Source organism: Mus caroli, chromosome 7 (genome assembly GCF_900094665.2).
Source record: "Mus caroli chromosome 7, CAROLI_EIJ_v1.1, whole genome shotgun sequence".
NCBI classification, from domain to species: Eukaryota; Metazoa; Chordata; class Mammalia; order Rodentia; family Muridae; genus Mus; species Mus caroli.
In genome coordinates, this window is record NC_034576.1 from 143,652,102 (window position 1) to 143,677,345 (window position 25,244).

The 25,244-nt window shown below is 53.7% G+C and overlaps 4 protein-coding genes, 1 long non-coding RNA gene and 1 other non-coding gene across 12 annotated transcripts; 5 read left to right on the top strand and 1 right to left on the bottom strand.

Moving 5' to 3' along the window:
• The first annotated feature begins 1,145 nt into the window (after positions 1 to 1,145).
• Rplp2 (ribosomal protein lateral stalk subunit P2) lies at positions 1,146 to 4,603 on the top strand. Of its 3 annotated transcripts, none has more exons than XM_021167616.2 (5): positions 1,146 to 1,254; positions 1,454 to 1,577; positions 2,293 to 2,341; positions 4,267 to 4,365; positions 4,485 to 4,603. In XM_021167616.2, the coding sequence occupies exons 2-5, from the start codon at positions 1,455 to 1,457 to the stop codon at positions 4,559 to 4,561; spliced, it is 348 nt and encodes a 115-aa protein (XP_021023275.1). In that variant the 5' UTR covers positions 1,146 to 1,254; position 1,454; the 3' UTR covers positions 4,562 to 4,603. The 3 variants fall into 3 exon arrangements, with proteins under 3 accessions (XP_021023275.1, XP_021023277.1, XP_021023276.1); XM_021167618.2 differs by having other exon boundaries at positions 4,488 to 4,603; XM_021167617.2 differs by having other exon boundaries at positions 1,155 to 1,235.
• On the top strand, positions 2,370 to 2,506 carry LOC115031626. The gene has a single exon (XR_003837299.1). It is a non-coding gene; the product is annotated as a small nucleolar RNA SNORA52 (small nucleolar RNA).
• A 3,679-nt stretch (positions 4,604 to 8,282) lies between the features above and the next one.
• On the top strand, positions 8,283 to 13,183 carry Pnpla2 (patatin like phospholipase domain containing 2). Its single transcript, XM_021167897.2, has 9 exons — positions 8,283 to 8,593; positions 10,389 to 10,621; positions 10,708 to 10,773; positions 11,117 to 11,326; positions 11,543 to 11,603; positions 11,704 to 11,871; positions 11,955 to 12,087; positions 12,278 to 12,400; positions 12,500 to 13,183. The coding sequence occupies exons 1-9, from the start codon at positions 8,407 to 8,409 to the stop codon at positions 12,777 to 12,779; spliced, it is 1,461 nt and encodes a 486-aa protein (XP_021023556.1). The 5' UTR covers positions 8,283 to 8,406; the 3' UTR covers positions 12,780 to 13,183.
• An 870-nt stretch (positions 13,184 to 14,053) lies between these two features.
• Positions 14,054 to 19,554, top strand: Cracr2b (calcium release activated channel regulator 2B). Of its 3 annotated transcripts, none has more exons than XM_029479823.1 (10): positions 14,054 to 14,299; positions 16,535 to 16,723; positions 16,801 to 16,912; positions 17,276 to 17,435; positions 17,859 to 18,005; positions 18,102 to 18,192; positions 18,427 to 18,519; positions 18,691 to 18,857; positions 18,938 to 19,009; positions 19,218 to 19,554. In XM_029479823.1, exons 1-10 carry the CDS (start codon positions 14,123 to 14,125, stop codon positions 19,393 to 19,395), a joined length of 1,386 nt encoding a protein of 461 aa, XP_029335683.1. In that variant the 5' UTR covers positions 14,054 to 14,122; the 3' UTR covers positions 19,396 to 19,554. The 3 variants fall into 3 exon arrangements, with proteins under 3 accessions (XP_029335683.1, XP_029335684.1, XP_021022627.1); XM_029479824.1 differs by lacking the exon at positions 14,054 to 14,299 and adding an exon at positions 14,859 to 14,934; XM_021166968.2 differs by lacking the exon at positions 14,054 to 14,299 and adding an exon at positions 14,984 to 15,042.
• Positions 14,590 to 17,281, bottom strand: LOC115031540. Its single transcript, XR_003837198.1, has 2 exons — positions 16,778 to 17,281; positions 14,590 to 15,372 (listed from the first exon to the last, which is right to left on the bottom strand). It is a non-coding gene; the product is annotated as an uncharacterized LOC115031540 (long non-coding RNA).
• Positions 19,555 to 20,547: 993 nt separating the features above from the next.
• Positions 20,548 to 24,668, top strand: Cd151 (CD151 molecule (Raph blood group)). Of its 3 annotated transcripts, none has more exons than XM_021166969.2 (8): positions 20,548 to 20,654; positions 21,622 to 21,749; positions 22,460 to 22,550; positions 22,667 to 22,858; positions 23,128 to 23,202; positions 23,318 to 23,422; positions 23,508 to 23,666; positions 23,749 to 24,668. In XM_021166969.2, exons 3-8 carry the CDS (start codon positions 22,467 to 22,469, stop codon positions 23,893 to 23,895), a joined length of 762 nt encoding a protein of 253 aa, XP_021022628.1. In that variant the 5' UTR covers positions 20,548 to 20,654; positions 21,622 to 21,749; positions 22,460 to 22,466; the 3' UTR covers positions 23,896 to 24,668. The 3 variants fall into 3 exon arrangements, with proteins under 3 accessions (XP_021022628.1, XP_021022629.1, XP_021022630.1); XM_021166970.2 differs by having other exon boundaries at positions 20,557 to 20,764; XM_021166971.2 differs by lacking the exons at positions 20,548 to 20,654; positions 21,622 to 21,749 and adding an exon at positions 21,991 to 22,102.
• Positions 24,669 to 25,244: the final 576 nt, after the last annotated feature.

Genomic DNA, 25,244 nt, shown 5'->3' on the forward strand with positions numbered 1-25,244 from the left:
AGGCTGGCCTCGAACTCAGAAATCTGCCTGCTTCTGCCTCCCGAGTGCGAGTGCTGGGATTAAAGGTCACCATGCCCGGCTTTTTTTTTTTTTTTTTTAAGAGGCAGATCCTGTGGATCTCGGGGAGTAGAAGTGAGGAGAGGAAGAGAGGTCTCCAGAGCCTAGTGTAGAGACACAGTTTTTTTGAAAGAGGGTCTCTCTGTGTAGCCTTGGCTATCCTAAACCTGCCTCTCCCTCCCAAGTACTGGAATTAAAGGCATGCAACACCTCCTCCCAACGAGGCAAAGGTTTACTTTTTTTTTCTTTTAAATATTTACTTATTTGTTTTACACGAGTGTCTTGATACACACCAGAAGAGGGAATCAAATCCCAATTACAGATGGTTGTGATATGTGGGTGCTGGGAATTGAACTCAAGACCTCTGGAAGAGCAGTCAACGTTAAAACTATTAACCCCTGAGCCATCTCTTCAGTCAAAAAGCTTTTGATCCCAACACTCTAGAGGCAGAGGCAGGCAATCTCGTGAGTTCTTGGCCAACCTGGTCTACACAGAGGTCCAGGATACCCAAGAGTATATAGAGAAACCTGTTTCAAAAGAAAAAGAAAAAAAAAAAGGAGGAGGATGTTTGTAGATATGGCCGTAATCACTAGGCCCCAGACAGCTCGCCCAACTTTTCCAAACCAGCTGAACTTGGGAGCCATCAGCCCCAGCCCGACTTAGGACCTCTGGTGCCCAAGAACAGGAAGGACCCATAGCACCACAGTTTGAACCAATAGCCGCCCACCCAGTCCACGTGCAACAAGAAAAGGCTAGAAGGGAGCACACTTCCGGTATGAAGGTCTTTTAGTGAAGCATCATGGGATTTGTAGTTCGCCTTAATGGGACCAGGGCGGGGCCTTCGCACTGCATTTTGGGAGCTGTGGAGCCGAGTGGCATGCTGGAAACCCGAGGAGTTAAAGGGGGCTTGAACGCTTCGCCCGTGCCCGCATGGATTTCTGGAGACTCTCGTTCATGTTGCAGAAGCCCCTGGCACTTCAAAAATCCCTCGCTTTTTTTTTTGTGGGGAAGACATGACAGGGAAATCTCTTCCTTCCGGTGCAACCTTTTCGTCAATGGGAGGCGTCCCCGTGCGCCGCCGTGCGCTTCCCGGGGGCTTCTGGGTAGCGGTTTACCCCCGCCCACTGCGTCAGCGTCTTCCTTTCGCCGCCGGACGCCGCCGAGGTCGCACGCGTGAGGTCTGTCCCCCGCAGCCGAGTGAGTAGCCTGGCCGCCTGGGCCGCGAACAGTGGTGGGGACTGCGGGGTGGACCGCGGCCGGGAGGCGAGGGTGGCGCAGCCTTCCGTGATCGGAGGCCTGGCGCCTCACGTGGCCTCACTTGCTGCCTAAAATGGAGAAGGAAGCAGAAGGCCTCTCGGATAACCTCACCACCGTACTCTCTCTCTGCCCCATTTAGCATGCGCTACGTCGCCTCTTACCTGCTGGCCGCCCTCGGGGGCAACTCCTCTCCTAGCGCCAAAGACATCAAGAAAATACTAGACAGCGTGGGCATCGAGGCGGACGATGACCGGCTCAACAAGGTAGCTTGCTGCTTGCTTGGACCCGCTGGATCCAAATGTCTACCATTGGCGGTCCTTATCCTATTATGCTCGGATTTTACTTTAAGAAAAAAATGTAGATAACCTGTTGAAAAGGATGGATGGAGGAGGCCTACACCCATCTTAGTCATAGTTTTCTCTTTAGTCCTTTTGAGGACCTTGTGCAATCGAAGAAGTCAGTCTTGATAATCGTGCTTTTATAGAAGTTTAATACATCTCATGTTGTGTGATCTTATTTTTTGAGACAAGGCCTCACCGTGTTACTCTGGCTAACCTGGAACTCACTATATGTAAACCAGTTTCCTAAGTCTCTTTTTTTTTTTTTTTTTTTTTTTAAACTAGCTTTGCAGTAAAGGATGTATGTGTGTAGATACCAACAGAGGCATCTGTGTCTCCTTGGATCTATAGTGCTGGGAACCAAACTCTAGGATATGGCAGAATCTAAGTCTTTAGCAATAGAGCTACCTCATCACCCCTTAAAATTCCTCAAGAAAGGCATCCCCCCCCCCATGTTGTACACAGAACCTAAACTTGACAGACCGTTAGAATTTTAGTATCTAGAACTTCCTATTGCCTTTGTTGAGAAGACCCAGCACTATCTCATGGCTAGTTCCTGGGAGTTGAGCAGGTCCAGTATCTTCAGGAGACCTTCCCGTGCCTTGCATTGCTGACTGCTGGCTGTGGTTGTCTTCCCCAGGTCATCAGTGAGCTGAATGGAAAGAACATTGAGGATGTCATCGCTCAGGGTGAGTTCCTGGGAAGTTGGCCTGTTTGTGGTCCATCCTAATACCTGCTGGTCAGCCAGTGATCTGCCAGGCTTCGCTTGTGGACCAGAGCATCCTAGAAACACTGCCAGAGTTGTGCAAGGCCTTTTCATTTTAGGCTTGTGCCTGCAGCGCTTCTGGACACACTTAGAAGCTGGCAGTGGGGTCACTTTATGGTTTCTACGAGGATGTGTGAAAACCTTTTCTGTGAGCAGGGACTGGGGATGCTAAATATTGGTGCAGTTTGTTTCTTTTGTTTTTTTTTTTTTTTTTTGGACAGGGTTTCTCTGTGTAGCCCTGGCTGTCCTGGAACTCATTCCTTAGATCAGGCTGGCCTTGAACTCAGAAATCTGCCTGCCTCCGCCTCCCGAGTGCTGAGATTAAAGGTGTGTGCCACCACGCCCAGCTTGAACTTTTTTTTTTAAAGATTTATTTATTATTATAAGTAAGTACACTGTAGCTGTCTTCTGACACACCACAAGAGGGCGTCAGGTCTCATTAGGGATGGTTGTAAGCCACCATGTGGTTGCTGGGATTTGAACTCTGGACCTTCAGAAGAGCAGTCGGGTGCTCTTACCCACTGAGCCATCTCACCAGCCCGAACTTTTTTTTAAATTAGGTATTTTTCTCATTTACATTTCAAATGCTATCCCAAAAGTCCCCCATAACTCCCCCCACTCCCACTTCTTGGCCCTGGTGTTCCCCTGTACTGAGGCATATAAAATTTGTAAGACCAAGGAGCCTCTTCCCAACGATGGCCGACTAGGCCATCTTCTGCTACATATGCAGCTAGAGACATGAGCTCTGGGGGGAGGGTACTGGTTAGTTCATATTGTTCCACCTATAGAGTTGCAAACCCCTTTAGCTCCTTCGGTACTTTCTCTTGCTCCTCCATTGGGGGCTCTGTGTTCCAGCCAATAGCTGACTGTGAGCATCCACTTCTGTGTTTGCCAGGCACCAGCATAGCCTCACAAGAGGCAACTATATCAGGGTCCTTTCAGCAAAATCTTGCTGGCGTATGCAGTGGTGTCAGCATTAGGAGGATCCCCAGCATTAGGATGGATCCCCAGGCATGGCAGTCTCTAGATGGTCCATCCTTTCGTCTCAGCTCTAAACTTTGTCTCTGTAACTCCTTCCATGGGTGTTTTGTTCCTAATTCTAAGAAGGGGCAAAGTGTCCAGAAATTTTTTAAAAATTTACTTGGGGGCAGGGTTTATTTTGAGTGGCCCTGGCTATCCTGGAACTCACTGTATAAGGTCAGGTCAGGTTGTCGTCAAACTCATAATCCACCTGCCTCTTCCTTCCAAGTGCTGGGTTATAGATGTGTCTCACCACCTCCCAGCTTATTTTGTTCCTGTGGTTTTTAAGGTTTTTGAGACGGCAGTTAAGACAAAGTGTCTCTGTTTAGCCCACGCTGGCATTAAACTCCGATCCCCTACTGGGACTACATGCCTAGCTTGTCCATCTTGTGGGGGTTTTTTGTTTGTTTGTTTTTTGTTTTTTTAAGATTTATATGTAAGTACACTGTAGCTGCCTTCAGACAGTCCAGAAGAGGGTGTCAGATCTCAGTACGGATGGTTGTGAGCCACCATGTGGTTGCTGGGAATTGAACTCGGGACCTTAGGAAGAGCAGTCAGTGCTCTTAACCACTGAGCAATCTCTCCAGCCCGTCCATCTTGTTAAGGTGGAAGTCAGAATGGTGCTAATTCCAGTTTCTTTTCTTTAGTGTATCAGAATGCAGGGAAAGAAGTCTTCAATGGTATTCGATGTTCCTAGATGTGTGCAAAGCTGCTTTGTGTTTGGAGTGAAAGCAGGTGGCAGTGGTTTTAAGTGAGCAGCCCCGCTGCTGTGATAACTTCCCTCACAGGGTCTGGGTTCTGGTCTCATGTTCTTTTTATTTTATGTAGGTGTTGGCAAGCTGGCCAGTGTGCCTGCTGGTGGGGCTGTGGCTGTCTCTGCTGCCCCTGGCTCTGCAGCACCTGCTGCTGGTTCTGCCCCTGCTGCAGGTAAATGGAGGTCTGAGTGGGTGGTAAAGGGGGTTGGTGCAAGGTTTATTGTTGCTTGGGGCTCCTGGGACAACCTGGATGAGTTCTTGGGGCAGTGCTTACTATGGTGTCCTCCACAGCAGAGGAGAAGAAAGATGAGAAGAAGGAGGAGTCCGAGGAGTCGGATGACGACATGGGATTTGGCTTGTTTGATTAAATTCCTGCTCCCCTGCAAATAAAGTCTTTTTATGTATCTTGAGTAGTCTTTAAACATTTTGTCAACGTGTGCTATGCTGTGTCTTCAGCCTGGGCCCCACCCGAGTTGGGTCAGTGCTGGGAGGAGGATCCTCAAGGTCCCTTTACTTAGTAGGGCCTTGGCTTTAGAGAACTGTCTGGGCTTGTGTGATGGATCCTTGCAGCTTTTGTTAAATATTCTGGGAAAACAAGTTATGGGAAATATGAGCCTGAATTGAAATGTTTTTGGTTTTGTTTTGTTTTTTGAGTAGCACAGGCTCTGCTGTAAGAGTGGTTCATAGGTCACTATTCCACTTAGCTTGACAGTGAGGGTGTCCCTAAGTTTCCCTATAAGGCTTGTGGTGTCAAGGTACAGTTTCAGAGTGTTAGCTTTCTAATGGCTGGTTCTCTACATTTTGCATTTATAAGTACATTACAGCTGTCCTCGGACACACCAGAAGAGGGCGTCAGATCTCATTATGGATGGTTGTGAGCCACCATATGGTTGCTGGGATTTGAACTCAGGACCTTTGGGAGAGCAGTCAGTGTGCTCTTACCTGGTCTGGCAGTCTTTTAGGGAGACAGATGAGTGTTACACAGAGGATAGAGATCACTCTGCTTCCTGTGGCAAGGAATAAAATATGGCCACAACCAGGAAGGGTGGTGGATGTAGAAAAGACAGCTAACACCCTTTGAGGTGATTTGTAAGGGAGCAGGTAGAAATGGGGCTAGGGGTAGGAGGGTCCAGGGTTCTGGGCACAATTGTAGCCTGTACCCTGAAGGAAGGGAGGGGCTTGTGCTGCTTAAGGTTCTTATAAGGTTGTTCATGGGAGTTTACCCAGCCTCAGGATTCTGAGAAAGGCTAGCCCTGTTCTTGGCACCAGCATCTCCCAGGAGCCTGAAGGGTGTGTGCCCAAACAGCCTTACCCTCTGTGGAAATGAGAGCAGAGGTCCTACTGAGCTGGGGCAGCACTGTCCCTCAGGCCCATTACTGGAACAAAAATAGTAGAGAGGACCTTAAGTTGTTAGCTTCCTGTGAGCACCATGATAAGCCCCGGGCTTACTGTGGGCTTCTACCCTAAACTCAGTCATATTAATCATGACATACCCGTGTACATTTCACCTTGACAACCTTTGGTCTCACTAGCCAGCATAGGACAAGTTTACCTAGTATAAAGAACCTTTAAAAGCCTGGTGTGGTGGCGCATGCTTTTAATCCCAGCAGTTGGGAGGCAGAGGTGGGCGAATTTCTGAGTTCGAAGCCAGCCTGGTCTACAGAGTTGAGTTCCAGGACAGCCAGGGCTACACAGAAAAACCAAAAAATAAAAAGAACCTTTAAAAATCAAATATTTTGAGCCAGGCAATGGCAGCTCACACCTTTAATCCCAGGATCAGCAGGTAGAGGCAGCTGAGTAAGAAAAGGTAAGTTGTGGACTGGGTACAGAGGCAGACTTTGCCTAGACACCCCAGGTTCAAACCCCAGGATCTTCAACTAAAAAGTCAAATTGTGGAAATTGTGAATGTTTGCTTATCAGCAGACTGAAGATCCCAGCATCTAAATTGGGTGACACACAAATACCTGTACCTCCTAATCTATAGGGTTCTGCATCCCTTTGATTTTTGGGTACATAATTTTTTTTTTTAAATCAGGGACTAAAGAGATGGCTTAGTGGGTAAAAGCACTGTTAGCATAGGACCCAGGTTCTCTTTCCAGTATCCATATTAGGTATTGGGTGGCTTGGTGGTTCAGAGTCCTCTAGCTCTGGGGATTGGTCTCTTGCAGCCTCTGTACCTGCACTCAGGTGATCATAAGCAGAAGCTGTTGTGGTCCAAGGTGGTGAGTAGGAGCTGTAAAATGTCTTGAGTTCAGGACAACCAGGCCCACAGAGACTGCTCACCCACCTTGGATGCTCTGTCCTTAACTGATTGCCAGAGCTCAGCTCAGTAGCCCCAGAAATATCCCACGTTTTGACTGTACAGTGGGTTGGGACACCGTTGACCTCACCTATTGGTGCACTTATGCTAGGTGTGACGTGGCCCACTACAGGATGGGTCATTGTGACTTTAGAGAAATGTCTCCAGGACCCCTTGGACCTGTGACCTAAACTTATTTCCCTACATCTACCAGCCCTACCATGTTTCCTTCTTCATTCCCAAGTGCAGCCAGCCCTGGCACCATTCACCCAGCTCTCACCCTGCTGATGCACACTTCCTTCTCTTGATGGCTCACATCCAAGGGTTTTCAACATAACTGACCAGACCACCTGCCAAGGAACTGTACTCCGTTTTCTGAGAAAACTTCACAAACAAAATGGCTAATTAACTGCTTCAAACAGCCTCCTCATGACGTGTGAGGATCCCCTTATTTTCAACAAACTTCTGCTGCAAGCCTGCATGGTGTATCTTTAAAAGGCAATTAAGCTAGGGGCCTCTAATTCTATCATTTGGGAAATGGAGGCAGGTTTCTAGTTTAGGACTGAAGTCCATAGTATACAATAGATCCTTTACCTTGTATTAAAAATAAACTTTTTAGATTAATCAGCTTTCTTTTTTTTTTTTTTTTTTTTTTTTTTTGGTTTGCTTTTTTTGTGTTTTTTTTTTTTTTTTTTTTAGGTTTTCTCTGTATAGCTCTGTCTGTACTGGAACTCACTTTGTAGACCAGGCTGGCCTCGAACTCAGAAATCCGCCTGCCTCTGCCTCCCGAGTGCTGGGGTCAAAACCCCTCTAAGTTACGTATATAACTACTGCTCAGGTACTTGGGCACATTTCTAAGACCTGGACTTGCCTCTTAAGTGCCTCTCATGTATGCTTAATAAACTAATTTCATTCTTGCTGGTCTTGAAGTTCTTTGTGGTGTATGTCAAGATCCTGGGTCACCTGAATAAAAGGCACTCGCTTAGAGATCTTCAGGTCGAATTGTTGACAATACAGTTGTACTTCTGTTGTGACAGGTCTAGAGCTGAGCTGGGAGTGAGAATTTCTGGGCAAAAAGACACTGTCACCCATAAACCCAACCTTGTTTGGAGTGGGGTAAAACGAGGGCTAGGTTTTAGCCTGTCCCTCAGCTAAGGGAATTCTAGTCTGGGGAAAAGGGTGAGAGGGTAACATTACCCAGGCGCACACCACTTTCTGGAACAATCAGTTGGGTTAAGGGTTTTGTTCTGAGACCAAGTAGACCCCACAATCGGAGGAGCCACAGGATCAGACAGCTAAAACCCAAGTGAGCAGCTAGGGCCCCTATGATGGTAAGACTTGAGTCTGTGACAGTATTTGCTGGGCCAGTGTCAGTCTGTTTGGCCTGTTGGTTTTGGGGCTTTAGCCTGAGTGACCCAGGTTTTCAGGCCCATAGGGGGTACTATCTGAGACTTTACCCAGGTTCCGTCCAGTTCATCTGTGTCCTGGTGGGTATCCCTGGAGAAGGAGGAGACACCTGTTCACAAACTCCCGGTACCCAGATCTGTCCAAAACTTGCACTTCTCTGTGCGCTCGGGTCTTCCTGAGTCCAGAGGCTGCCCAAGCTGTGGGATTGAAGAAGCTGTGGGGTCGAAAGAGAGAAGCTGAAGCCTGGGAATCCCCTCTTCCAATCTCTCGGATGGCTTTGCCCAGCAGGTGTCACGAAGGGGCGGGGCCTCGGGGGCGCGGCCGTTCCCTGCTTGATCCAGTTGGGTCGCGCGCCCAGGTCCTGCCCCCTGCCGACCAGGCCCCGCCCTCACCCCGCACTAAAACACCTCCTCCTCTGCCTCCCGGCACAGCGTCTCCGCCTCCGCCGGCGGAGACCCCAAGGTATCGAGACTGCGGGACCCACTGCCCGCAGTACATCGAGTCACGATGTTCCCGAGGGAGACCAAGTGGAACATCTCATTCGCTGGCTGCGGCTTCCTCGGGGTCTACCACATTGGCGTGGCCTCCTGCCTCCGTGAGCACGCGCCCTTCCTGGTGGCCAACGCCACTCACATCTACGGAGCCTCGGCAGGGGCGCTCACCGCCACAGCGCTGGTCACTGGGGCCTGCCTGGGTGAGCCGAGCTGCGCGGAAGTTGGGCAGGGTGGGGTGGGGACCGCGCGGGCCGGTGGATGCTCTAGCGTCCCACGCCTAGTCCGCGTAGGGAAGCTGTTCCAGTAACTAGTTAGTGCAGTAGGAGCGGTAGAGAGGGACATCTCTGCCTGTATTCCGGAACTATGACCGAAAGTCCAGTTCTGAGCCCCGGTCCGGGGCGGGTTCTGGTTTGTTTTTGTTCTGGTTTGTTTTTGTTCTAAGAGTGTCTAGGGACCGGGGTGGGGCCTGGCGCGCTCTTGGCTCATGGCATTCTCTTGGTGCCCATGTAGCCCGCCTTAAGGGGCACAAAGGTTGGGGACCAGCAGGTGCTACTCGACTGTTATTGGAAAGAGAAAGTAAATTGTGGGCGGAGCCATGAGCGAGGGAGAGAGGAGGGGCATTGGTCTCCCCGAACTGGCTGCCAGCGGTCACTGTGTCCTGAGGCTCTGCCGCTACAAACTGCTGTGACTCTGGGGCCTAGTACAAGGATTCCTCAAATGGGCATCTGGACACTGTGTCATGGTTCCTAAAGGGGACCTCTGAACACAGCTGGAGCCAGAGCTGGGCATAATTGCTTGCTCGGTCCATGGTGATTGACAACTGTAGCCAGCTGACCCACTTCACGGGGTGGCCACACTTACGTGCTTTGAAGGGTTTCTGGAGTACAGAGATGGGAAGGGGGGCTGGGTCTCACACTTCCGGCTACCACGTGGGTTGTTGTTTACAGCACACAACGTTCTTCCTCCTTAGGAGTCCTGGGAAGTGTTGCCCATCCCCCGTCCCATAGGTCAGGCAAGGTGACACCAGCAGGAGATTGTCTAGGGTTTTCTGCGGTCTCTTTCCCATCACCTTTGCCCTGAGGCGGGAAGAGGAGAAGGAATACAGTTCTAGTTCTTGGTCCCTGAAGTTCACCCTGTGATCTTGCCCGCTGGCTCTCATGGGGGCTTTCAGAGGAGTGGGTATAGTGGGTAGTTGGTCTCAGGACAGACATGAGGACCATACCTGAATTGAGAATGAGTTAGGGATGCCACTCCCACAGAACCACTTACTACCAATACTTTGCACAGGTAATCTTGAGCAGCTAGAACCATGACAGGTTGCCTACTGTCCGCTGTAAACCCCTGGTCTATATGTCCCATGCCTGCCAAGGTGAGCATCTTGGAGGAGGGCATGGGTCCTCAGGGGGGAAAAAAAACAAACCCTAGATTCTCCTCTCTCTGGCCACCGTACTATTGTTCTGGGTCATCACCAAGGGCCTCCTAAGTGTCAGAGTGCTTGCATTTGGCAGAAATGAGACAATGTCTTCCCAGGAAGTGGGCCCACCACTGTAAGTTACTGTTCTTGAGGGTGCCCCTCTTGGGCTGAGCTGGGCTTCGTGGGTCTGCCCACCCACTTAGATCTGGCCAAGTAGGTGATGGTTGAAGTAGGTCAGAGTTGACCCTCCGTCTTCCCCACGCTAGGCCACGTGCCATACCATGTTAGGCACAGTGACTCATGGGGACAGGCGGTTGGGAAATACCAGGCACAGGGCAGGTTTTAATCGCAGCTGGCCAGCTCCTGCTGTACGCCATCTCCAGGGTGGTGGCCTGCCTTCTTCTACTTAAGTGGCAAAGTCCCAGTTGTGAGCCAGCCCCCAGTGTGGGCATAGGTGTCTTCACGGTCAATGGAATGTCACCCATCTGAGTGTATCCTGGGTGTGGAGTCCTGGAGGACAGATGGCTACTAAGCTGGGAATGTTGGGAATGTTGTCCCTGATCCCGGCCCTGCTCTCCCAGGTGAAGCAGGCGCCAACATTATTGAGGTGTCCAAGGAGGCCCGGAAGCGGTTCCTGGGTCCTCTGCATCCCTCCTTCAACCTGGTGAAGACCATCCGTGGCTGTCTACTAAAGACCCTGCCTGCTGATTGCCATGAGCGTGCCAATGGACGCCTGGGCATCTCCCTGACTCGTGTTTCAGATGGAGAGAATGTCATCATATCCCACTTTAGCTCCAAGGATGAGCTTATCCAGGTAGGCACTGGAGACCCTGTGTTGGCGGGGGCAGGGAGTTAACTCAAGGCAGAGCCTTGTCTACTACCCTGTGTCTTGTTCTTCAGGCCAATGTCTGCAGCACGTTTATCCCGGTGTACTGTGGCCTCATTCCTCCTACCCTTCAAGGGGTGGTAAGTATCTCTGCTTGGCCCTGCCCTGTAACGAGAAGCATCATGTACTGTCTCTGGGCTGCAGGAACTGGGGGTGGAGGAGAAAGGCCCCTGGGGCGCCTTTCTTCAGTCCCTCACTGCCTGTGTGTTGCTTGACTTCTCATGACTCAAGATCCAGGGCAGTCTTGGGGAGACTCAGACTTCCTCTGGCTGGTGCCCTTCTCAACTCCATCTGTCTGGCCATTTGCTGAGTCCCCAGTGGCCAATACGTAGTGGGCCAAAGGCTCAAGTGGAACCGAGTAGGGCTGCCAGAACTCCCTGCAGCCCCCTTAGTGTGTGACTATGAATGTGTGTTCTTGCAAAGCGCTACGTGGATGGCGGCATTTCAGACAACTTGCCACTTTATGAGCTGAAGAATACCATCACAGTGTCCCCATTCTCAGGCGAGAGTGACATCTGCCCTCAGGACAGTTCCACCAACATCCACGAGCTTCGTGTCACCAACACCAGCATCCAGTTCAACCTGCGCAATCTCTACCGCCTCTCCAAGGCTCTCTTCCCACCAGAGCCCATGGTGAGCCTGCACACAGCCAGTCCTGACTAAGCAAGCACCAGGGGAGAGAACTCCTGGGGACCTCTGAGCCCTGGGACAGCAGTGGGGCTTTTGGATGCTTTCCAAGGTTGACAGGACGTCAAGCCAGGGCAGGTTGTTGGTGGAAGTGGCAGTTACAGGGACTCTACAGCAGTACTTCAACCGCACCATTCACACTGATTTATACCTCCGCCACAGGTCCTCCGAGAGATGTGCAAACAGGGCTACAGAGATGGACTCCGATTCCTTAGGAGGAATGGTGTGTGGGCAGCACTGGGGTGGAAGAAGCTGGACCTGCAGTGCCCCCTGCTGGCCATAACCTCTGATGGCATCTCTCTGACACTCCCCACCCCCTACAGGCTTACTGAACCAACCCAACCCTCTACTGGCACTGCCCCCAGTTGTCCCCCAGGAAGAGGATGCAGAGGAAGCTGCTGTGGCAGAGGAGAGGGCTGGAGAGGAGGATCAATTGCAGCCTTATAGAAAAGATCGAATTCTAGAGCACCTGCCTGCCAGACTCAATGAGGGTGCGCCACGGGGAGGGAAGCTCAGTTAGGAGGCCTAGGAGGCCCCCTACTTCCCTGATTGACTGCCACCTTCCTCTCTGCAGCCCTGCTGGAGGCCTGTGTGGAACCAAAGGACCTGATGACCACCCTTTCCAACATGCTACCAGTGCGCCTGGCAACGGCCATGATGGTGCCCTATACTCTGCCGCTGGAGAGTGCAGTGTCCTTCACCATCCGGTGAGGGTGGGGAACGGAGTCTGGGGGAAGGACACATCAACCTGTACATCAGGGACAGAGGTCTAGGATCATCCATGAGCAATGGGCTCCTTGGGAGATTTGGGGAGGATAGGTCTTCAGAACCTGGCAAGGGAGCACCAGATCCCAGCCTGGTGTTTCTGAGCTCATGCTCTCGGTGCTCCCTCCTCAGCTTGCTGGAGTGGCTGCCTGATGTCCCTGAGGATATCCGGTGGATGAAAGAGCAGACGGGTAGCATCTGCCAGTATCTGGTGATGAGGGCCAAGAGGAAATTGGGTGACCATCTGCCTTCCAGGTGAGCTGCCCTGACCGCCTGGCCACCTGGGTCCTGGGTCTTGAAATGGCGGATCTCCACTAAGCCTTCCTTTCCTCCATGCCTCCTCCCCACCTGCAGACTGTCTGAGCAGGTGGAACTGCGGCGTGCCCAGTCTCTGCCCTCTGTGCCACTGTCTTGCGCCACCTACAGTGAGGCCCTACCCAACTGGGTACGAAACAACCTCTCACTGGGGGACGCGCTGGCCAAGTGGGAAGAATGCCAGCGTCAGCTACTGCTGGGTCTCTTCTGCACCAATGTGGCCTTCCCGCCGGATGCCTTGCGCATGCGCGCACCTGCCAGCCCCATTGCCGCAGATCCTGCCACCCCACAGGATCCACCTGGCCTCCCGCCTTGCTGAGAATCACCATTCCCACCTCACCCGGCTACCAGCCAAGCTCCAAGTTGTCCTGCCCCACTAAGAGGAGCCCCGGGGTGGAACAAGATCCTGTCTGCTCCCACTCTCCCTCTTACATGCTGTGGAATGAGGACATAGGACCCTGCACAGCTGCGAGTGGGCTTTCGATGTGAAACCTTTCACCAGCCACTCACTATGCTAACTCCTGGTGGGGAGGGATGGGGAGTCACCCTCCCCCCGTCACGTCTCCTGTGCCTTACTCCTGCCCACCACCTTTTCAGTGCAGGGTCAGTCTTAAGAACTCCACATCTGCTGCTTCCCCCTGGTGTTCAAGTTTCCTTGCAGAGTGTGTGAAGAATTATTTATTTTTGCCAAAGCAGATCTAATAAAAGCCACAGCTCAGCTTCTGCCTTCCTCACTTGTGCTTTTTACCCTTGCCTCCGACTGTGGTCAGCAAACAGAGCTTTCTCCCAGTTGAACTAGTGTCCCAGTGTCTCAGTAGCTAACAGTTGGGCTTCACGGGGTTCTCTGAGTCCTGGCAGCTGGGGACCGTCTCATAAGGTCAGCCCTCTGGCAAGGACACATGTAAGCTGCTCTGTTCTCTCTGAGGCTTGCTGACTGTCTCTTGGGCCAGCAGATATGTTTGGGAGTTTGAGCCCCTTAGTATCGATAAGAAAACTAAAGTGGTGGGTTAGAGTTGCTCAGCAGTTGAGCAGCTGTCTAATATGCACCAGGCCCGGATTCCATCTCAAGCACTAGGGGGAAAATGTTTACAAAAGGTGTCACCCACACATCCGCTCCTCATGTGACACAGCAAGTGAGGGCGTGGAGTGATCCCTGTGAAGGGCGGCGAAGCTTCTGGAACTGCGGTCTGGGGACCCGGGAAGATCGGTTCCTGACCCATACTGGGGCATCTTGCCTAGAACTTTGTCCTTGGCTCCTCTTTCTTGGTTGTCACATGCTCCACTGCCAGGTGCATATGCCCTTTCCTGTACTGTAACCATACCTGCTTCCCGCCAGAACCTTGGGAGAGGTTGGAAGTACTGAGGCAAAGTAGAGAGAGTTCACCATGGTTTCCTGAAGTATCCTGTGCTGTGTTTGTGTGTGTTGTAATAGTCTTGGAGGAAGGGGAACTCTGAGTGGGGGTGAGCTTAACTGTCCAGTTGGAGGACTTAGCTTAGTCCTCCGAGCTCAGCACCCACTTGCTCCTCCCAAAGGGGTGGGCTTAGCTGTCTATTTGTAGAACTTAGCTTAGTCCTCCGAGCTCAGCACCCACTTGCCCCTCCCAAAAGGAGCACAGTGGCTGCGGTTGCAGCCCCTAGCCAACAATAACGGTTGTTCTGGTTATGAGACCTGGGACAGCAGGACTGGGCGAGCCGGCCAGGCAGGTCCCTGGCCTAGGTGCCAGGGGCCGCCCCTTGTCTCCAGGTCCTGTCCCATACAGCAAGCCTGTTGTGGTTCTGCTTGAGACACAGGGCCCCCCAGCGCCTCTGCAGCCTGTGATAGCCAGGCCAGCTTTTCAGGTCAGTTTAGGGGCTTGGTTGGGGGCATACTCTTGGAAGTGGATGGGTTTCCTCTTAAGTAGGACTTTGGCAGCATCTTCAGAAGTTCCTCTAGGCCCAGAGAAGCCCCGATTAGGACTGTGCCCCATGAGGAGTGCTGAGGGCAGACTGAGGTGGTCTCGCTCGGTCCCATACTCACTTCCCCCACACAGGAGAGTTGCTAACTTATATGTCATTCTCTAGTATTAAAACTTAGAAGACTCTAAATTGGGAAAGTAAAGAGAAGAAAGTCTAGTGTCCACAGCCCTGGATACAGCCACTGAAAGTATTTGGTTTATTTCCTGCTCCGCATTTTCCTACACAACACTTCTTGGCACCCTAAGTCTGGATACTCCGGGCGGGGTGGGGGTTGGCATCTGCACCTCCCCAGCCTTGATTTTGTTCTAAAAGGGTCTTGGAGGGAGCGGGGGAGATGGTGGGAGTGAGGGACACAACTTTGCTGCCCCCTGTGGCTCTCCGGGGAGAGCTAGCCACTCTGGGTCGGGTCACCAGGACAAGAGAGGCGGGACAAAACTACAGCAGCGCTCTGGTGGAGGATCCATCCGGACGTGCTATCCCGGGGTCTCCGGGCCTGAAAGGCCGCAAGGTCGCTCTGGGTACGCGCCCCTCGCGGGCTATCGGGGTCCAGGCAGGGGCGGGGCGCGCCGCGCGCGTTTCCGGGAGGAGCGGCCCGCCTGCGGCAGGTGCGGCGGCGCGGCTCGCAGGTACGCATTTATTTGCTCGCAGGTCCCGCGGCTGGGGTCCCAGCGCCGCGCCCTCTGGGCTTCCCCACCCCCACCCCCAGGCCCCTAGCTCCAGTGGTCGCACCTTCGGAGTGCTGTGTGGAGCAGATACCGCACGCATCTCTGTCTGGAACGGCTGTGTTCCTGGGATGAAGGCAGCTAGCCCAGACGTGCGTGGATGAGATTTGCCTGTGGGCCCACCCGCTGCCTTTCGTCTGGACTCCCTGGAGCCTGGCGGCAGCGCGGCTTCCGGCCAGGATGGACCTCCGGTCCCGTGGAACCCTGGAGCGGTTGGTGGGGTGGTGACCGTGCCTGGTTGAAGTGAGGGTAACCATCAGGGGTGCCAATGATTACTCCAGGTTGCCCTACCATGCTCTTCCTCACGTTTGCTTGTTGTTCCGACCCCCGAATATGGGTAGGGGGAAAATGACCTCAAAGACTGAAAAGTGAGATAGGAATCAGTGTCACCGAGCTGTAGCTTTGGGAAATGTGGGGTTAATACACTGTGGGACTGACAGGTGGCTCTAATTAGAGGTGGGATGTCCATTCCAGGAGGTGAGAGGGGAGGCCCTAGGGGAGGAGAAAGCTGCAGAGACTGTGTTAAACCAAGATGTGGGGGTGTTTCTTAAAAGCTGTCCAGTGTCCAAGCCTGGGACCTTGCACCTGCACCCTTAAGGCCTGCCTGAGTGGCAGGTGGGAGGGACTGATGGAGTTTACTCTCTGCTTGCTTGCCAGCTGTCAGAGGTCCAGGGTATCACAGGCTCAGGCCTGAGGCTAAGGACTTGGTCTTGGTCAGAAGTGGTTTAGCTCTCAACCTTAGACAGTCCCAGCTTGGGATCTCCCAAGTCCAGGATGTGGCAGACTCTTTACTCTCTGAGCCTCGTTCACTACAGAATCTCTGCTGGCTGCCAAGAGCTGGCTGCTTGCTTTTACATTTTTACAAGTCTGTTGGAGTAAGGTCACTTTTTTTTTTTTTTTTTTTTTTTTTTTGGAGACAGGGTCTCACTATGTGGCCCTGACTGTCCTGGAACCCACTCTGTAGACCTGACTGGCCTCAAAACTCACAGAGACCCACCTGCCTCTGCCTCCTGAGTGTTGGGACTAAAGGCCTGCGCCACTAACGCCTGGTCTCACTTTCTTTTTTGTTTTGAGGTAGAATCTCTCTGTGTAGCTCCGGATGTCTTGGAACTTGCTATGTAGACTGGCCTGGCCCCAAACTCACAGACAGAGATCTGCCTACCTCTGCCTCCCGAGTGCTGGGATTAAATATTAAATATTAAATATGTGTGCCACTGTACCCAGCTCACCTCCCTTTCTTGCACTGGTTTCTTCCTGGGATTCAGCCTTTCCCCAGAATCTCTACTTCCTGAGATGCCGGGGTGCTGGCCAGCAGCTCTGGTACTGGGTCTGCTTCATGCCATTGCAGTGACCCTGGAGCATCCCTGTCTCAGCTGAGCTTTCCTTTGCTTCACAGCACCTCCAAGAGCCAAGGCTCGCTCCTATGGCCAGCCCTGAGCTGCCTGGAGCTGGGGAGGGCCAGGAGGGAGAGGAGACAACAGGGGTCTCGGCAAGGCATGGAGCAGAGGTGCTGCAGCAGGCCCAGGAGCTCTTCCTACTATGCGACAAGGATGCCAAGGGCTTCATCACTCGTCAGGATCTACAGGTGAACCCCAGATCCAAGAGGTTGCTAGACCCAAGGCCGACCTTTGCTGCTCACCTCGGTCCTTCTTGCCTGGTCAGGGTCTGCAGAGTGATCTTCCCCTTACGCCTGAACAGCTGGAGGCTGTATTTGAAAGTCTGGACCAGGCCCACACTGGCTTCCTCACAGCCCGGGAGTTCTGTCTAGGCCTGGGTGAGTCACCTGGAGACCCTCTTCAGGGTCCCCTGAGACCTTATGAAGGCCTGTGCCTTTCATTCACAACTTCCTAGCCATTCTGGTATCTACAAACAGGCGCATTCTGAGCTGTACCACCCCTAGCTACTCTGCAGTGTATGGGCTGCCCTCCCCCAATCCCTTCTTCTCTGCCAACCAAGGTGGGGCGGGGGAGCTGGCTGTCATTTCCCATTCCCGGGGCCAATAGAACCAGAACAAGGAAGAAAAACAGGAAACTGGGCCCTGAGAGAGGGCAGGATATGTTGTATGTGGCTGGAGGGAGTTGGGTAGGTCCAGGGTGCTAACCCACAACCCTGATAATCTCTCCTCCCATGTCTGCAGGGAAGTTTGTGGGGGTGGAGTCGGCCCCTGGTGGGTCCCCCTTGAGGACTTCTGAGGAAACCTTTGAGTCGGGCACAGGGGGCTCTCTGGAGGAGGAGGAGGATGTTGAGACATTCTACACTTCCTTGGAGAAGCTAGGAGTGGCCCGGGTCCTGGGCGAGTGAGTTGAACCCCACTCTCTTTTTGAGAATGTTTCCTCTTCTTTTCACAGTCTGTCCACCTTGCCCACCTGTCTGTTGTTACAGAATCCCTAGGTCCTGTCAGTCCATCCCTTGTCTGTTGTGGCTGTCTGGGAGAGTGGCCTGGCGTGATTTTCCTCGGAATTTGCATTTCAGGAAGCGTTAGCTCTGCGGGGCGGGGTGCCACCAGACACCTTAGGCACTCACTGGCCCAGCTCTTGGTATACAGGCCACCTTACACTTGCAGAGGCCAAGGAAGCATAAGAGCACCAAGCGAGAGGTGAACTGTGCGCAGCCGATGTGCCAGTTCTGGGTTGCTGGGTTCTCCATGGGTTTGTTTCACTGTCCGCAATGGGGAGATAAACCCTCACCCACCAGCTCCCGTCTCTGATCGCATCCTTCAGGCAATGGGCTGTGAGGACACTCTGGATCGGGCTGCAGCGCGAGCGACCTGAGCTGTTGGGCTCTTTAGAGGAAGTTCTGATGCGCGCTTCGGCCTGCCTGGAGGCGGCGGCTCGGGAGCGCGAAGGTCTTGAGCAAGCGCTGCGACGGTGAGGGCTGGCCTAGCCTGGGGTCTGGGGACTCATGGAGGGGGCAGAGACTTGGCTCGGAAATTATCATGTCTATGATATCCCGGTTCCTCGAAGGCGGGAGAGTGAACACGAGAGGGAGGTCCGCGGACTGTATGAAGAGCTGGAGCAGCAGCTCGGGGAGCAGCGACACCGCAGGCAGAGCCAGGTGGGCCCGCGCACGCCACGCCCAGCCTTGCTGCTCGCCTTTCTGGCTCCGCCTTTCCCGAATTGGTTCCTCCCCAGAGGACTCACCTCGGGGAGTCCAAGCTGCCCCAAGTCCAGGGAACTCTGCTCTGCCTCAGCAAGTGTCCCTTCCCGCACTCTCCACCCCTTCGCTACCCACCCTTGCCTGCCTCCTTTGAGCCCGGAACGAAGGCTCTAGCGCGGCTGTACATCCCAGAACCTACCCCGGGAGGAACAGAGGGGCCACCTGGAGCTGGAGCTGCAGACCCGTGAGCAGGAGTTGGAGCGCGCAGGCCTGAGGCAGCGGGAGGTAAGCCGTGTTGAGTTCACCTTGGTGTCCTCGCATAGACTCAACTTCTTTGGGGGGAGGGAGGCGTGTTTATCTGTGCCTTGGGGTTCTCAACCAGGAGCCACAGAGGTGAGGGGTCAGCTTGGGACCAGAGGGGTGTGGCACGCCAGCCAGCATTCCACCATTCCCCAGCTGGAACAGCAGCTGCAGGCCCGGGCTGCAGAACAGCTAGAGGCACAGGCCCAGCACATCCAGCTGCAGAGGGCCTATGAGGCCATACGGGCACAGCTGGACCAGGCGCAAGAGCAGCTCAGTCGACTGGAGGGCGAAGCACAGGGTCGGCAGGAGCAAACCCAAAGGTGTGGTGAAGTGCCTGTGGTGAGGGTAGAAGGGTCTATCCCCCCAACCCACATCTGGATCACAGCCTTCCTGTCCACAGAGATGTGGTTGCTGTCTCCAGGAACATGCAGAAAGAGAAACTCAGCCTCCTAAGGCAGCTGGAGCTGCTGAGGTGGGTCAGGCCTGCCTGGGATAATGGGAAGTGGTTTCAAGTTTCCAGATAGTATTGGCTCCTACCCATGTTGCTGGAAGTCCTTATGTCTGCCCTATAGCCTTCATGCTGCTGGCTCTGTAGTCCTCTGGACTCAGGGAAGGCATCTCCCCCATGCACTTTTTCCTCTAGATCTTAGCCTCCTCGGTCTCCTACCTCTCTTTTCTAGGGAGTTGAATCTGAGGCTTCGAGATGAGAGAGATGCCTGTGAGACCAAACTGCTGGGCAGTAGCCACAGGAAGGCTCTAGCTATTGCCCACAAGCCCGGACCCATCTACTGCTGCTGCTGCTGTGGCTGGGCTCGGCCTCCCAGACGAGGCTCTGGCCATCTTCCTAGTGCCCGATGACCAGCCCCAAGTGACTCACTTCCCTATCCAGAGGACTGGCCCTAGGAGGGACTGGTCTTGGTGGCAGATGCTTGCTAAGTATGTGGCTCTACCCAGAAGGCATCCCATGCCTGAATGAGCTAACCTCAGAGTAGTCAAGGTCTTCAGTCTTTATCCTGTCTTCCGTTTTTTTTTTTTTTTTTTTTTTTGGGGGGGGGGAGGGTGTTTCCAGACAGGGTTTCTCTGTGTATCCCTGGCTGTCCTGGAACTCACTTTGTAGNCTGGCTGTCCTGGAACTCACTTTGTAGACCAGGCTGGCCTCAAACTCAGAAATCCGCCTGCCTCTGCCTCCCGAGTGCTGGGATTAAAGGTGTGTGCCACCACGCCCGGCTATCCTGTCTTCCTTAATCTTTGTCTAAAGGACCAATAAAGGCCATTGTATACTGTGCACTCCTTGGCTCTTGTGTGTTTGGGAGCCACAGTGCATTTGTGGTTCATGCTTGGTATCCATGGCACAAGATGACATGGAGGGGTTTACATGTGCACATTAACCCCTTCATTCCTGTGTGCTTGTGTGTGTTCTGTGATTCTGGATATTCACCAAGCCCTCACCATTCCTCCCAGCTGAAGCTCCCAGGACTCAGGTTTCAACAGGTGTCCGCTCCCACGCTAGTCCTCACGTGGAAGGTCCCGCTCCTCACCTCCGTGGCCAGCTAGCTTTCTGGTCCAGGTCCTTTATCCATCATCCTTTGGCACAGTTCCTAGCCAGACCATATACCACCCACACTGGGCACCTCTCGCAGGGCCCTCATGTCTCTATGGAATCTTCTGGCACCCTCCACACTGTATCTGGAGTTTCCCCTCTAGCATTTCTTCAGCCGCTAGAACCTGACAGCTTTAGAGTGGGTCTCCCGGCTTAGACTAGAGAAACTGGTCTTGACCTCAGTTCTGGACCTCTGGTGGGCTAGGTGCCACTTTCCCCGCCTTTCGCTCCCCACCTGGGACCTCTGGTTTAGCTCCTCTGTCTCTGGGCGAGTCGGGGCTTTTGATCACAAACGGGGCACCCTTAAACTAACTTTACAGACCCACAGGTCTCTCTGGCGCGCGCCTTAGCACCAAACCAGTTAGGACTTGCCTGCCCAGGCCGGCCGTGGGCGGGGCTGCGCCCGGGGCGGGGTCGCGCGCAGGGCGTGTCCTTGCAGGCCCCGGGCCGAGCATTCTCTGCACTCCGAGTGATCGCCTACCGTGGCTGCCGGGGCTGGTATTTCAAAGCGTGGTTGGTGAGTGCTCCGTGAAGCCTAGCCGGAGGGTGTGGGGAGCAGTGTCCTGAGTTCCTTGCTTCCTAGTCTCCATAGCTGGCCTCGGGGACGCCCAGGAGGCAGAGCCAGAGGTAGGACAGGGTTGCAGACTCCTTTCCGGAAGATCGACGCCGGGGCCGGGCAGTTAGAAGGCCGGAGGGGGAGGGGTGAGGGAGAGAGTCTCTGTGGTTCTTGAGCAGGCCTGACGGTCTCTTTAGTGCAGAAACCCAGAAATTTAAAAGTCTGACCACCCTATTCATTGTGCCTGGACACCGATTCCCTCCCCTGAGACCGCAGGTCCGCCCACTGGGACGGGGCGGGGAGGGAGGCAGGGGCGGTGGTGACTTCATCTCTGTGACGCGGGGATTCCTCGCCCAGCCCACTTCAGTGTTTAATCGGTCGGTGGGGCGGGTGCCGAAGGCCCAAGACAGGTCCAGGAGCTAAGTGTAGGGCGGTCGTGTCCAGGCCGCAGGAGCTATTTCTGGCTGGTCCAGGCTCTCACGCCGGCACTTTCTCAGAGAATTTACATCCACTCTGCTGATTGTCTCTTGGCTTAGGTTGCTGGATGTGTCGAGAGAACCAGCTCCCCATAGATTCTGGGCTTTTAGAGCCTGGCCCCGGGGCCAGGCTTCTGTTTATGTCATTGCCTGCTTTCAGTGAGGCAGCATGCATTTTTGGGTCCCATCTCCAAATAGAGCTCTGAAATCTCTCCCACTTTCCGAAATGGACAGTCGATGCATCCTCCTCCAGTTTGCGGTCGCTGCTGTTTGGTGGGGGAGGGACTGTGATGGATGGGACTGGAAGGTGGGGCACTTGGAGAAGGCATTTGGTCCCTCCCTAGATCAGGCAGGCCAGCCATGTTCTTTGGCCTACCGCCGTCTTTGGCCTACTGCCGTCCTTCCGACGTCCAGTAGAAAACAGCAGGCCTGCCTGTTATGCTTCCTTGCAGATCTGGTGGCTCTGAGAACCATTTTGACCACTGCTTAAGCTTCCGTAGGAGGAGTGGCAAGATCCCACTTGCTAGGTGAAGGGCAGAGAGTGACTTTTGACCTGTACCTGCTGGTCCTGACTTCAGAGGTGAGAGCTGGTGCCTGGGCAGAGCCTCAAGGCCCCTGCCTAACAGTTCTGCTTAGGTGTGTGTCTGGGAATCTGACCTGCGTCAGCCGAGGTCTGTACATTGTCCTCGGTCAGACAATAGTGTGTCTAGGGCAGGGTGTGCCTAGGGGACTCCTGGAGGAGTGGCACTTTCACATCTGTGGAACTGGGGACCTCCCCCTACAGTCGGGAGGAGAGCTGGTTGTGCAGGCTCCACCTACCGGCATCTTATTGTCTCTGCCCTGGCTGGTAGTGGAGTCAGCTCAGAGTCCTCACAAACTGTCCCTTAGGGTGGCCTGAGCTCTCTCTGCCTTATCTGGGAACAGGTATGAGTGGTAAGTACCTAGCAGCCTGATTGTGGGACTCAGGGAATGCTTGGGGGTGCCGATCCACAGGAATGTACCCTGAAGGTCTGCTGGAGCTACCCCCCCCTCTTGCCAGCAGGAGTGAGTCAGCAGATGTTGGGGTCCACCATGATAACCCACCATGTGTCTGGCTGTGAGGGGGTTAGTCCAGGAAGTGACTCATAAGGTTCCTGGGAATGCTCCTCTGAGGGCAGATAGCTGGCTGAGCTCCACACTGCAATCATCTGGGGACTGCTGGATCTCCTCCTGTCTCCGTTGGTATATAGCTTTCTTCCTAGTTGGAGGCCTGGTGCTTCAGGCCATCTGACCCCCTCCCCATTCCTCCAGGCCCAGGATGGGTGAATTCAACGAGAAGAAGGCAACATGTGGCACAGTCTGCCTCAAGTACCTGCTCTTCACCTACAACTGCTGCTTCTGGGTGAGAAGAGCTAATTTCTCCCTGCATCCCTAGTCCCCATGTTGGAGGCCTGGCCTGGGGGGGCTCAGTCCCAGCTTCCAGACCCAGGCCAGATGTGGTGACCAGTATTTCTGCAGCTGGCCGGCCTGGCTGTCATGGCAGTGGGCATCTGGACACTGGCCCTCAAGAGTGACTACATTAGCCTGCTGGCCTCAAGTACTTACCTAGCCACGGCCTACATCTTAGTGGTGGCTGGTGTTGTTGTCATGGTGACTGGAGTCCTGGGCTGCTGTGCCACTTTCAAGGAGCGACGGAACCTGTTACGCTTGGTCAGTGGGGCATGGTGGCATACGGTGGGGCTGGGGGTGCCTTGCATGGATTTCTCAGGGGGCCTCTGGTACTGGTTCTGGGGACTTCACTGGTTGAATGTATTACTGCAGGCTGTCCCTGTTGGGGCAGACACGAGCTTCAGAACTATGAAGGAGCTAGGCAGCCCCAGAGTGTAGCTCCTAACTGAATTTGCCTCCTGGGTTGGGGGCTTGGCTTTGTGGTACTCTGGCACTAGCAACCCCCCACTTACTGGGTCCCTGCTCCCTAGTACTTCATCCTGCTCCTCCTCATCTTCCTCCTGGAGATCATTGCTGGCATCCTGGCCTATGTCTATTATCAGCAGGTAAGGGCCTGGACAGGCCATGGGGTGTGCCTAGAACATGGCCCTGTCAGTCCCATTGGAGGTCCTGATTCCAGCTTTGCCTTTGGAGGCCTTAAGAGTTTGATCCTACCCACAGCTGAACACAGAGCTCAAGGAGAATCTGAAGGACACCATGGTCAAGAGATACCACCAGTCAGGCCACGAGGGTGTGACCAGTGCTGTCGACAAGCTGCAGCAAGAGGTGGGTGCCCCCTGTAACTGCCCGCCCTCTCGGCATGGTGCCGTGTGCTGGCAAGCGCTGAGGCTCAGCCATGTGCCCCTTGTAGTTTCACTGTTGTGGCAGCAATAACTCTCAAGACTGGGGAGACAGCGAGTGGATCCGCTCTGGTGAGGCAGACAGCCGCGTGGTTCCTGACAGCTGCTGTAAGACTGTGGTAGCTGGCTGTGGTAAGCGGGACCATGCCTCCAACATCTATAAAGTGGAGGTAGGTGGGTTCTCAGCAAGGGGCGGGGCTAGGCCAGACTGGTCTTCAGGCAGCCTGGCCCACCACCCTTCTCTCCCACTAGGGTGGCTGTATCACTAAGCTGGAGACCTTCATTCAGGAGCACCTGCGGGTCATTGGGGCGGTGGGCATCGGCATCGCCTGTGTGCAGGTCTTCGGCATGATCTTCACCTGCTGCTTGTACAGAAGCCTCAAGCTGGAACACTACTGATCATGGTGATGTCAGGCCGGGCGGCCAGCCTTGCACTACTGATCACGATAGGATGCCAGGCTGGGCGGCCAGCCTTGCACTATGTCCCAGCCCCACTACTGAACACTACTGACTTAGACTGCTGACTGCCAGAGTTAGCTGCCCTCATGCCATCACCATGACCCCCCTGGCATGCCACCTCAGGGGTATCTTCAAGTGCCTTTCACTGCACACCAAAGTCCCAAAGCTCGAAGCAGCGTACTTGCCCCAGCATTAAGAAGAGGGGGGGCTCGAATGCCAGTGTTGGGCTAGGCCTGGCTAGTAGAATAGGGTTTAGATTATTTGACAGAAGTGCCTCTTATGCAGACTGCTTCCCTTTGGGTAGCTGTGATCTGCAGTAAGTCTGGGGAGAACCTGAGCACACCACTACACGTTGGGTAAAAGCAGGTGGGGCCTTTCTGGTTGGACTAGGCACCCTTCATGCCTGCTACCGGGAACTCTCTCAGCTCTGCTTGCCCCAAACAAATGGTGTAAACTGAGGGAAACTCCAACCCCACACTTGATGCTCTGTCCTCTCCACACAGGCCTCTTGCTCCTAACAGCTCAGCCCTGGCCTTTTCTCACTACTGATAGCATCATGTAAATGCTCCATGTTCCTGTACACTGTCTCCTTTTGGAGCATCTCTGAAAGGAGCATGACTGTTTTCATTTCACTGCTGTATCCCAGATGCTGCCTACAAATGCTCCTGCTATGTAACAGGTGCTCAATAAATGTAAATGTATAAGCACTCGAATCAGCTTGCTGACAGGACCTTATGGTCCAGGGTAGCTGGAGTACTCACAAGAGTCAAGGCTGGGGAAGCCCAATGGCAATTACAGTTAGGATGAGCTCTGGTAGCTGGAACATCCCCCCAGCCCACTGTGGCCTGGACTTGTCCATGCTCAAGGAAGAGTCTGTAGGCCTTGCTAGGGTCAGAGGGCAAGAGAGGCACCAGGGCCTGTTGGGGGTGCCCTGGCTCCGGTTTCTCTGGCTTTAGCTCATTTGAGCAGCTGAGAAGAGGTCCTAAGCTGATTTTGTTCCTCACAGTCTTCTGTGCCAGCTGGAGGAGGAGGAGGAGGCCACTTTGGTCCTCTGGACTCTAGCCTAAGGCAAAGCCTTTTTCTTTAAAACAAAAAACCAGGGGTGGGGTACGGTGGGTATGCTGTGCCACACACACCTTTAATCCCAGAATCCAAGAGGTCGAGGCAGGCTGACTGTTGTGAGTTTCAAACCAGCCAAAGCTGGTCTCAAAAAACAAAACAAAACAAAAAAACCCACCGAAATTCTCAGAGGGATCAATGTGCTAGAAAGAACCCGGGGTACTTGATGC

Bases quoted from the DNA above. Each gene is read 5' to 3' on its own strand.
- Cd151 (XM_021166969.2), top strand. From the start codon at position 22,467: ATGGGTGAATTCAACGAGAAGAAGGCAACATGTGGCACAGTCTGCCTC. The intron at 22,859-23,127 runs GTCAGTGGGGCA...CCTGCTCCCTAG, and splicing joins GACGGAACCTGTTACGCTTG to TACTTCATCCTGCTCCTCCT. The intron at 23,667-23,748 runs GTAGGTGGGTTC...CTCTCCCACTAG, and splicing joins CCAACATCTATAAAGTGGAG to GGTGGCTGTATCACTAAGCT.
- Pnpla2 (XM_021167897.2), top strand. From the start codon at position 8,407: ATGTTCCCGAGGGAGACCAAGTGGAACATCTCATTCGCTGGCTGCGGC. The intron at 11,872-11,954 runs GTGCGCCACGGG...TCCTCTCTGCAG, and splicing joins GCCTGCCAGACTCAATGAGG to CCCTGCTGGAGGCCTGTGTG. The intron at 12,401-12,499 runs GTGAGCTGCCCT...CCCCACCTGCAG, and splicing joins GGTGACCATCTGCCTTCCAG to ACTGTCTGAGCAGGTGGAAC.
- Rplp2 (XM_021167616.2), top strand. From the start codon at position 1,455: ATGCGCTACGTCGCCTCTTACCTGCTGGCCGCCCTCGGGGGCAACTCC. The intron at 2,342-4,266 runs GTGAGTTCCTGG...TATTTTATGTAG, and splicing joins TGAGGATGTCATCGCTCAGG to GTGTTGGCAAGCTGGCCAGT. The intron at 4,366-4,484 runs GTAAATGGAGGT...TGTCCTCCACAG, and splicing joins TGGTTCTGCCCCTGCTGCAG to CAGAGGAGAAGAAAGATGAG.
- Cracr2b (XM_029479823.1), top strand. From the start codon at position 14,123: ATGAGACCTGGGACAGCAGGACTGGGCGAGCCGGCCAGGCAGGTCCCT. The intron at 14,300-16,534 runs GTCAGTTTAGGG...TTTGCTTCACAG, and splicing joins TAGCCAGGCCAGCTTTTCAG to CACCTCCAAGAGCCAAGGCT. The intron at 18,006-18,101 runs GTGAGGGCTGGC...GGTTCCTCGAAG, and splicing joins CTTGAGCAAGCGCTGCGACG to GCGGGAGAGTGAACACGAGA.